This window comes from Anabas testudineus, chromosome 22 (assembly GCF_900324465.2).
Source record: "Anabas testudineus chromosome 22, fAnaTes1.2, whole genome shotgun sequence".
In the NCBI taxonomy this organism is placed as follows: domain Eukaryota; kingdom Metazoa; phylum Chordata; class Actinopteri; order Anabantiformes; family Anabantidae; genus Anabas; species Anabas testudineus.
The window spans coordinates 860,327-871,830 of NC_046630.1; the positions used below are offsets into that span (position 1 = coordinate 860,327).

The window sequence follows — 11,504 nt, forward strand, 5'->3', positions numbered from 1 at the left end:
TCTTGGTCGAGTAGCCTCAGTCCCAAAGTGTCTCCATTTGTAGATAGTTTAACTGTAGACTGGTGAGTTTCTAAAATCATTGACATCACTTTGTAACCCTTTCCAGATTTATGTAAATCATTAATTCTTGACCGTAGATCCTCTGACTCACATAAGTATATTCTTTTTGTGCGGAGAAGTTTAAGTGTTTAAGTGTCAGTCGAAGTAATTCTAGTCCACATCTACAAACTACTTTTATTAACTTATGCTAACACCTGACTCCAGTTAGCTTTTTTAAGGTCACATACTTTTTTCCAATTGCACTATGAAGTTTTAATGGCTGTTCTCAAAAAGACGCAAAAGATCTGAATTTATTGTGTTATTATTTTAGACACATTATATTTGTCAATACTCTTGATTTAAATGAAGATCAGATCATATTTTATGACTAATTAATGCAGAAAACCACAAAATTCTTGCCACTGTACACCACATCCCTCGGTTCCCCTCACACATCTCTTTCCTTCCTTTAATTTAGATGGCTTAACAGTCTGCACTGATGAGAAAAATATTAAAATCTTCATCTCTGTTAAAAATAAAAAACAACTGAACAGAATTGTTTTTTTCACCCATTTATAAATCTATAAAAAAAGAATAGAGACAAAAGTCATACATGTAAAAATCAGCACAGACATGAGATAAATAAGAGATAAAGAAAGGAACAGATAAGACAGATGCTGAACAACAGAAATCAACAATCAGATCAGCTGATAGGAAGCAGATCCTGTAGAATCACATTAAAGGATCAATACAAACAAATGATCCTGTATATAGCACAGATTGAGTTATTTCTATAGCAATGAGTAACTCAAACAGATTTTCTTAACCCTTAAAATGTTTTATAGAACATGTGTACAGTGAACAAGCTACCGCCATCTTAAAAGAATGGCATCTAGTTTATGAATGGATTTTAATGGTAAAATCCAAAAAGGAATGGATCAAGTCATCATATGAGTTTGCTGCTGTCTGTTAGTTGTTAGACATGAAGAAATAGTCACAAACTAGTATGACACTGTTCTCAGAAAACATGACAAGTGCAACCAACAGAACATCTCAGCAACAAGGCATCATTAAAAGCTTTAAAAAATATATGTACAATAAGAAGATGCCTGAACTAAAAGCAGCTTTAAAAGCAAAGCTATGAAATCAGCACCATTGTTTTAAAAGTAGAAAACAAAACAAAGTTTAGTTACTTCATCCTTTAAACTGGATGTTCAAGCAAAGAGACGAGAAAAAATAGGATAAAAAAGTAAAAGTTAAGACTTTTTAATGCTTCTAAAATATAAATTTAAAGGACAATTCTGACATTTTATTGATCAGCTTCATTAGTGAGAAGAAGCATGATCTGACTGACTGGTTCGAATCAAGGCTTCAACATTTAAATACAAACTGAGTACAAAAAAGCGATGTGGATAAAATGCTCATCTAAATAAAAGTGTATTATTTTTTTCACTAAAACATTTTTTTTTATATTTAACTGTTGAACATTCTGCATTATGAAACTTTGCAGCTTTTTTCTGTTTTCTGTTAACAAAAATCTTCTGACATTTTATAGACCAATAAAAATACTCAGCACATTAATGAGTTATCAGGGAATTACAGCCCTAACTGTACTGTACTTTGTTGGTCAATCCACAGCTGAAATAAATGAAAATCTTAGACACTTAATTGTGAGGATACAATAATCTAACGATACTATAATGAATCATCTTTTATTAGCAGATGCTCCACTTAGCATCTAAAATAAAAATCATCCTCACTGTGAGGCATGTAAACTGGAAACATACTGTTGTCATGAGTTAACTGATATAGCTGGGGCTATAACATTAGCCCCTTCATATTTTTACATTAATGTATAATTCGTCACCATTTAAAGCAGCTGAATTAGCAATTATAAGCTACTGTTTGAAACTAACTGATGGATGTACACAAAAGAGAGAGATTCAGGTGTGTGTGTTTTTACATTTTAGTAAAAAGGAATCCCAAAACAACCCCAAAGAGGCTAAACGGACAAAAAATATTCCAAGACAGATAAGTGACCAATAACAGACCACTTCACCATAATCTGTCCATGGCACTGTGGATTTAGTCTCTTGTCACATCATCTTTTGGATGTGTTAAAGGTGTTTGCACAGAAGTAATAAAGACACCAAGCTGAACCTGGTTCAGTGTTTATATGAGTGTCTGACTTTTGATGCTTAGACAGACTTGAAAAAAGATTTTTTAGAAAAATAATAAATCTAATGTGGCTGCAGCTTCTCAGATTTTAACTGTAAACTACACGTCTTTGTGTTTTACGCTGTTTGTAGAACAAAACAAGACATTTGAAAGCATCACGCTGTGCTGAAAAAAACTGCCACTGGTCGAATTAATGATTGTGACAATAATCAGCTGCAGCTCGAATCGACTGATTTCTATCTAAAAACAATCAAAATGTTGATGCTCCTCTAACTCTCTGTGGGGAAGAGGTGCACGTGGTGGCTGATGGCCTGCTCCATGGAGCTTTTGAAGGCCTGGTAGGAGGAGCTGACAGGCAGGAGGAGGTGTTTGGAGCCTGGCTCACTTTGAGGGAAAAGCCCCTCATCCCTCCGCTCCCGCCTCGCAGATCTGCTCGTCACCTCCTCACCTCCTGATGTGGGGGAGGTGAGTGGGTGGAGGAAGGAGATGGACGGATGAGGGAGGAGTCCTGCCGCTGGGAGCTCCTCAGCTCCTGTGGTAAAGTGAAGCACATCCTGGAGGGAGATGGAACTCTTTCCAACTGAGGAGAGGAGAGGAGAGGAGAGGAGAGGAGAGGAGAGGAGAGGAGAGGAGAGGAGAGGAGAGGAGAGGAGAGGAGAGGAGAGGAGAGGAGAGGAGAGGAGAGGGGTGAAGGGACAGGAGAGGAGGAGAGTTTAGTATCAGCAGCAGGTAAATACTTTTTTTTTTTTAATTCTAGAGTTCATGTTTCTCTCTGGAACCTGGTCTTTCTAACCCCTTTCAGACCTCTGTATTCTGACAGAAACATTTCAGTGTCACCTTCAGCTGAACATACTTTTCACTGGTCGTCAGTTTCAGCGTGTTCAGCGTCTTTTTGGGACATGACTTCTGCTAAAAGCACTTTTCCTATTTCTGTCCTTGTTAACGTGTTTGTTGTTGCAGTAAACCTGCTGTACCTTCACACTCCAGCAGGAAGTGTCTCCAGAAGGTGATGACCGGCGTCTCCCTGCTCAATCTCTCTTCCTGCTGAGAGAAGTTGACGGTGAAGAGCTGACCGACCGTCTGAGCTGTGAGACGACTGGCTGCTTCACAGAACACGCTGCAGAAGACAGACGGGAAGAGCTGCACCTGGAGGACACACAGTTCAGATCTTTACTTCACTCACTTTTATTTTAGATCAGATTTCTTAATTACTTGATACTTGATCTGACAGCTGCTCAGCTGCACAGTGTTTATGTGTCTGATAGACCTCAAACTTAAGTCACCTGATTAAAGACACCCAGAGTCTGCAGACCCTCACGAAGCCTAAAGGATAAAACCAAAAAAGAGGAATGTTAGGAGCCTTCTACACAGAGCTATATTGTCACTAATTAAGCTACCTATCATTTCAAATCAAATCATATCACATCCAAAAATCTACATGTACACTTCTTCACACCTACTCTGACATATGTTGTTGTGATTTTTGTGCAGCTCAGTAATAAGGAGAATGACATCTGAATTCAGTTCTGTAAGTGTTTCTGTTCCTTAATCTACATTAAAAGCATCAATAAAACAATGTGTACCTCTGCAGAGGCAGCTGCATCCTGGTGATCATAGTGAAGCTGACGAGATCCTCCACCAGAGCATCCCTCTCTGCCAGGCTGCTGATTGGTCGGTTGCAGCCGGCCAGCTCCAGGTACTCCCGGCTCGCTGTCATGGCTTCTTTCAGTTTGTCTAAACACTGTGCCTCTGCAATCTGACAGCAGCCGATCAATCGTTCTACCTCCCTGATAACATTTCACACCTGTAATGCACAGTTTTTCCAGTGAGTTAGTCCTGTACTCACCCTGCTGACTTGGCGAGTGAAGTGTGTGTCGGGGGTCATGTGTGTGAAGGTGAGAGGACGGTTGGGCGGGTAGTTGAAGAGACACTGATAGAGAGCGGGGGAGAAGAAGCCGACAGGAGGACCACCGTGAACCAGAGAGAGCGCCAACAGACAGCCCACGTCAAAGTACAGGTCCTCACGCAGAGCTACACACAGACAAATTAACGATTTACATTTTACATCACATGCTAGAACCAACTTACAGTGGAAAAAAAAGTAAATTAATTAATTACAATTTCCTGGTTTTCTGGATAAATTAGTCTTAAAACGTGAGCTGATCTTCACCAACGTCACAAATTTCGACAAACACAATATTTCTAAGCTGATAAAACACAGCCCTGATCATTCACGTCTTTATTTAACATACACAGTGATAACAGAGTTCATGTTTTCAGACACTGACAGGGCTCTGTAACCACTAAGAGTGACAAATTCTAGCATGTCCTCTGACCAAAACAACGAAGGTCAGCTCAGATCTATATATGTTTGTTTCATGGCCAGATTAGTCTCACCAGCTAATGAACTGAAGCATCAGTCGTGTGCTCCGGTAATTTAAAGGTTAATCTATCATGAACTGATTTAGAGTGATGGTTAAAAACGGCAAACTTCAGAAATACAGTAGTTTTAACAGCTGTAATTATTTTAAAGATGTGATTCATACCCTGAGAGTCCAGTGCCAGGTTTTTGGATCCGTCTGGACCTTCAAACACAACAGAATCCTGGATCTGTTGCATTAGCAGCTTTAGGAAGTACTGCTTGGCTGTGTTGCTGTTCGGAAGGGTACTGGGAAATGTAGTCTCGGGCATGTCTTTGGACCTGAACAAAGATGAATGAGAATGGAAATGAAAGAAAATGTGATGTGTTCAACTTTAAAATCCTCCAGAGCTGTTCCACTGGTGACACGTGTGATTTTTGTAGCATGTTTCCAGAGACTGAGAGTCGTCAGTATGCTATAGTGCTCTCAGTACTGTGTGTAATGTTGTTATCTCTCCTACACATTTTACACTCATGCAGCACATCAGCATTCTCACCATCAGCACTATGTCCACGACTACTGTGGTGGTCCTACATAAAGCCACGGCAAACATATTACTGCATCTATATTACCTACATCTCCTAATCTACTGTCCCAGTCTCATTCAGGTAATTTCTCACCACGCGGAGTCATTTGGCTGCAGTTACAATCCAGGCCGAGGCTGATAAAGCTGTGATGTGATTTCATAAACTTGTTCATGGAATCACTTTTGTTGCAGCAGTTGCAGGTGCACAGGTGGGCAAGAACCTTAGCACTTTGTTAAACTGGTGACTAAGGTTTTTCAATCACTGACCTGACAGACAGAGTGTGTGTTGGGTCAAAGTCTGTCCTCCTGACCAGATGCAGACCAGCTGACAGAACCTGATCTCCACTCACTTCCACCACGATACTGTGGGGACGGAGCTGAGGGGTCAAAGCCTGCAGGAGTTCCTCAGGTGAACCAGATCCTACAGGTAAAGATGGTCTGAGCCAGAGAGAGACAGACCATTAACAATAGACCTGTATACCGTCTATTCTAGACCTTTATTTAATTAAATGGAATCTGGGTGAAGCAGAGAGAATCACGACTGTCATCACAGAGACCTGAAAACTAAATACATGTCTAAAACTAAATGTTGCTGTATAGTGGACAGGTGTGTTAGATTTGTGTACCTCTTACAACTGGTTTGGATGGAGGACAAGTGGCGTTTGGACAGCAGAGACCTCCTCTGACCTCCCTGAGGAGACGCAACCAGGGAGGCTGGACATAAGAAAAACAGTAGTTTAAAAAAACAGAACTGACAATTTTATATTATTTATTATTTAAGATTATCATGATAATTATTATTTATTGAGTTTGGTGTGGAGGTTTTTGCATTCAGTTGGAACAACCTGGACTAAAACACAAAAACCAGCCAAATGAATCAGTCAGACCTTTCCCATCAGTGGCCTGTGTGCAGTCGGTGCAGGCCCAGTTTCTAGTATCCAACCTCAACCCCGAACATTTCCTGTGAGTTCCTCTGGATCCACACAGTTGACAGCGAATCAACTCAAACCACCTAAAAAAAAGAGTAGAACAACTGATGAATTTCCATCACATTTCTTTCTGATCTTCATATTGTAATGATTCCTCTTGCACCACTTTCAGCACAAACTTTGACTTTTTACTTTATCTAAAACTATGTAAACTCGTGGATAAAACATGCTATTAATGCTATTTAAAAAAAATATATATTTTTCTTTGTTATGCTATAAAACAGTCTCAGAGTAATATGAGAACTGTGTTCACCTTAAACTATTTCATTAACTGAACCAATAAAACAGAAGAAACACTTTATATCAATACAATACTAAAGGATATGAATTAACGGAGACCGAGGTCGTACCCAGTCTTTGCACAGTGTGTGCGCCCGTTGTCACAGAGGCAGGTGAGAGCATCACAGCGCTTGTAAACCTCCAGTAGCTCTGAATATGCGTTGGCCTCCAACTCCCAGGAGGCGTCTCTGCAGGAAGCGCAGGTGGACCATAATAAAAACTAATGTCATTTTGTTCTGCTTAACTTAGAAGCTTATTACCTACAAATTCAAAAAACACTTGGTGTGAAAGTCTCATTACGTTTTAATGATCACGTTACCTCTCTGGGATATATATTCCCATCCTCAGCATCTCCTCCTGGAAGTGTTCCTTGTTGTTGCAAAGAGTACATCTGAAGAAGAAGAGCCCAGCGCTGTGGGCCTGACGCTGACACACACAGGTACAAAGATTTTTTTTACTTTAACAGATTAAATACTAAGTCCAAAGATCATATACATCACTTTCTTCACAGCACCTGAACACAGTCTCTGTGGAACCAGCTGGCATGGCAGGAAGGACATTTAAGAACAGAGTAGGACAGGATGGGCTCGATGGAGTCCAAACACACGGAGCAGGACTGAGGCAGGCTGAGGTCTGAGCTGACACACAGAGTCTGAATGGGACTGTGATCCGGACAGTACGACCTGGACACAGAGACACTCAGGGCTTTATCACAGTAGCTAAAACTAAGTCCAGTCATAAATCAATGTTTGACTCAGCATCAGTTTCAATTTCATTGAGTCAAATACATCTCAGAGATGTGAACTCACGGGAAGAGTCCAGTAAACTGGAATATAAACTTCTGTTTCCTCCCACAGGGGAAGTGAACCATCTTTCTGCAACTTCTGACATTACAGCCGACACACGCTCCCTTCTTCTTACAGACACTACATGTCTAAAACACACAGGAAACACTGTAAAGATACAGCAACCACCTACTACACTGAATAAAAACATAGTAAACCAAACAGTACTGCACTTTCTGTGGCCTTTATTTAAACTTAAAAAAAAAGTCTGACCAGTCGAGCCGAGCGGCGGTTCTCCTGTTTGATGTCGTCCGCCAAGAAACCAAACACTCCCTCGTGCTCCTCTCCACGCTGATAAACTCCACTAGATGTCAGCTGAAACACAACACACATTATCTAACTAATCTCTCTACAGTGGCTTGTAAAAGTATTCATACCCCTTGAACTTTTCCACATTTTCTCACATTATGGCCACAAACATAAATCAATTTTATTGGAATGTTATGTGAAAGACTAAAACAAAGTGGCATACAATTGTGAAGTAGAAAGAAAATTATACATGAGTTTATTTATTTTTTACAAATAAAAAACTGAAAAGTGCAGTGTGCAGTATTCAGCCCCCCTGAGTCAATACTTTGTGGAACCCCCTTTTGCTGCAATTACAGCTGCAAGTCTTTTGGGGTATGTCTCCACCAGCTTTGCACATCTAGAGACTGAAATCTTTGCCCATTCTTCCTTGCAAAACAATTCAAGCTGAGTCAGATGAGAAGTGTTTTGCAGACTCAAACAGGTTTCCCTCAAAGATTGCCCTGTATTTGGCTCCATCCATCTTCCCATCAACTCTGACCAGCTTTCCTGTCCCTGCTGAAGAGAAGCAGCCCCAGGGCATTATGCTGCCACCACCATGTTTGACAGTGGGTATGGTGTGTTCAGAATGATGTGCAGTGTTACGTTTCCGCCACACATAGCGTTTTGCATTTAGTCCAAAAAGTTCAATTTTGGTCTCATCGGACCAGAGCACCTTCTTCCACACGTTTGCTGGGTCACTCACATGGCTTCTGGCAAACTGCAAACGGGACTTTTAACATTGGCTTTCTTCTTGCCACTCTTCCATAGAGCCCAGATTTCTGCAGTGCACGACTGATAGTTGTCCTATAGACAGGTTCCCCCACGTAAGCTGTAGATCTCTGCAGTTCATCCAGAGTCACCATGGGCCTCTTGGCTGCATCTCTGATCAGTGCTCTCCTTGTTCGGCCTGTTAGTTTAGGTGGACGACCATGTCTTGGTAGGTTTGCAGTTGTGCCATACTCTTTCCGTTTGCAGATGATGGACTGAACAGTGGTCCATGAGAAAGCTTGGGAAATCTTTTTATAGCCTAACCCTGCTTTATATTTCTCCACAACCTTATCCCTGACCTGTCTGGTGTCTTCCTTGGACTTCATGATGCTGTTTCCTCCCCAATATTCTCTTAACAAACCACAGAGGCTGTCACAGAACAGCTGTATTTGGACTGAGATTAAATTACACACAGGTGGACTCTATTCAGTCATTAGGTCAACATTCAATCAGTCAGCAACCATCAGGCAACTTCTGCAGGCAATTGGATGCACTCAGAGAAAAGGGGGCGAAATACTTTTACAAGCCACTGTATATCTAGACGCATATATATATATGTAAATGTGTCAAGCCTGAGTTTTCTTTTCAGGCTAAAAGGGTAGAGTTGTTCATTAGAAGCAGCACCAGAAGCATGATTGAAGTCCACCTGTGTGGAGACTTACCAAACAGAGGTAGTGGACAGAGAGTTTATGCTCTTTGAGAGAGACTTTTTCCCCAAACATGGCTGGATCATCATCACTTAGCCTGCAAAGAGCACAGCCTGAAAACACACACACAAACACACACACCTTTGATTTGATATTTTAAAAGCAGAACAAAGATCTGAGAAGAAACTCTAAACACTGGATACTGTGGTGTGACTATAGTATCTAGTATACAGTGAAGCATATTGTAAATAAGTATTATGAGAAAAGCAGACAGATTTAGGTTTGTGTAGTTTACTCACAGTCCTCCTGGATGGTGCTGGAATCTGTGAACTGTGACCTCCTCGTCTTTTTCTTCATGTTGGTGTGAACAGACCCTGCAGGTCGGACAGATATGACATAATATTATCAAACATCTTCAACATTTCTCATCAACAAACACAGGTCATAAGAAAGCATGATATAGAGGGCATCTCTGCTGCAGGGACATGGACACTGGTAAGAATTAAGAAAAGGGTGAATGCAGCCAGAGTTCTGGTCCAAAGTGCATATCTGAAGCTGAAGTGAGAGTTCACTAAATCTTTGACAGTCCTTGTGTGGACCAACCGAAGCTCAGACTAAATCCTGATGAAGCTCAAGTGGATCTGTCTGAAAGAGTAGGATAAACTGGCCAATCCAAGTGTGACAAGCTTGTACCCAAGATTTGGAGCTGTAATAACTTCAAAAAGAGCTTCTACACTGAACTGAATGAAGGGTGTGAAAGATTTCAGTTTGTTTTCACTTTTCCATTACGAGTTAGATTGTGTAGATTTTGTCCAAAATAAAAATAATGTAAAATTAAAAATAAAGTAAAATAAAAATAACAAAATATTAAAAATAAATAAATAAAAAGCTGATTTAACAATAAATGGACTACACAAACACTAACGTGTGCAAAACAACATCCAAATACCTCGTGAGGCCACTATAAAGTTGGATCCATGTGTAGATATTTTGCTTGTCTTATATATAAGTCACTTTGGATAAAAGCATCTGCCAAATGATTAAATGTTTAAATGTTAAATGTGTTTGGACACTGACACCATGTGTATCACTTTAGCTCTGTATGCCACCACAATGGATTTGAACTGAAACTATCAAGATGTGTTTAACAGTCAGCTTTAACTTATACTACCAGTCCACTGAAACTGCACTTAACAAATGATCTCCTGCTAAATACGGATTTAAATTCCACCCTCGTGTTTTTCTGACTGGTCCTCACTGTGACTTTCCACAGCACATTATACTCCTACAACGACTCGAAAACAAGTGTGGTGTTTCCAGATGTTTTAACAATCAACCACTTACTTCAGCTATAAACTAACTAAAGCTGGAATTAGTGTTGTTGGTCAGCGTTTGCCTGAATGTTTTACAGAGATTAAATAATACAAATGTGCACAAACATGAAACCTTCTCCCCAAAAAGCCACATTCGCGTTTTGCTGATACGTTTGATCTTATGAGTGAAGATTTAGCGAAGAATAATGTACAGACTGGCAATGAAGTAAAGTTTGATATGATTTAAAAAGCAGAATAATGTTGCAAATGTGTCTTTTACACGAGTGAAATATACCGAATGAAGAAAGACACGGAAATAAAAAAACAGCTGTTTTATTTTTACTGAGCTGGTAAATTTAACCCGAGTTTTTCGGGTCAAGTTCAAACGTTACAGCAGAAAAATCGTCGAGAGATAAAGTCAATAGAAATACCCTTAAACCTACTTTACATTCGGCGCAGAAGATTTTCAGACTTCGCTGATTTTATTTCAACTGTTTGTTTTTAACTTAGTTTAAATTTCCCTCTTCAAAACAAAGGAGCCTCATTTCCGCTTCCGCTGATTCTTCTTCGTCGTCAGGATTTCTCCGCTTTGCTCCAGCGCCCCCTGGAGGGGCAGTGATTTAATACAGAGCGAACAGGTCAAGAGAGATTTGTTTAAATCAAGAAAATGAAGTTAAAATTTGGGAAGAAGTCAGTTGTTCCACATGAAGACTTAAGATAAATCTGAACTGTTGAGAGATGATTCATGGAGAGAAACAAGGTTTTATTTTCTCCCTTCTATGAACAGTGTCGTCAGCAGCTACTCACAAAACAAGACAAAAAAAAACAAAAGGAGGATACACCATTTTATTGTTAACATGCAAACTGAACAAACTCTCCACCAAAAAAAGTCTGTGTTACAGTAAATCTTTGATGCTGAAGCAGTGGGAAATCCCACCACCCATGCTCCCAGGCTTTGGTCTGGACCACAGTGGAATTCACTGGTGGCCAACCCACAGGTCTGTGGACCAAAGCTTGGCCACCAGATGTTCGTCACCCTTGTCATCACCTGTTCTGGACCCAAGAAAGGTGACTGGTCACCCAGGACCAGCTAGCCTTGGCAAACCACACCGGGAGCTCAAACAGCTCCACAGGGTCACAACCAACACCACCAATACATTAAGGAGGTGATTCCAAGGTGAAGGAGGGAAACGTTCACATGAAGCAGAAAAT

General features: G+C 40.4%; 1 protein-coding gene across 2 annotated transcripts; it reads right to left on the reverse strand.

The window, feature by feature from the left end:
- Nucleotides 1-633: 633 nt before the first annotated feature.
- Nucleotides 634-10,843, reverse strand: g2e3 (G2/M-phase specific E3 ubiquitin protein ligase). Of its 2 annotated transcripts, XM_026338845.1 has the most exons (17): nucleotides 10,736-10,843; nucleotides 9,279-9,353; nucleotides 8,995-9,092; nucleotides 7,490-7,591; nucleotides 7,241-7,365; nucleotides 6,946-7,114; nucleotides 6,751-6,857; nucleotides 6,503-6,619; nucleotides 6,051-6,175; nucleotides 5,790-5,877; nucleotides 5,431-5,601; nucleotides 4,764-4,918; nucleotides 4,064-4,248; nucleotides 3,801-3,973; nucleotides 3,501-3,540; nucleotides 3,192-3,363; nucleotides 634-2,797 (listed from the first exon to the last, which is right to left on the reverse strand). In XM_026338845.1, the coding sequence occupies exons 2-17, from the start codon at nucleotides 9,334-9,336 to the stop codon at nucleotides 2,487-2,489; spliced, it is 2,196 nt and encodes a 731-aa protein (XP_026194630.1). In that variant the 5' UTR covers nucleotides 9,337-9,353; nucleotides 10,736-10,843; the 3' UTR covers nucleotides 634-2,486. The 2 variants fall into 2 exon arrangements, with proteins under 2 accessions (XP_026194630.1, XP_026194631.1); XM_026338846.1 differs by lacking the exon at nucleotides 10,736-10,843 and having other exon boundaries at nucleotides 8,995-9,076; nucleotides 9,279-9,337.
- Between the last annotated feature and the right edge of the window lie 661 nt (nucleotides 10,844-11,504).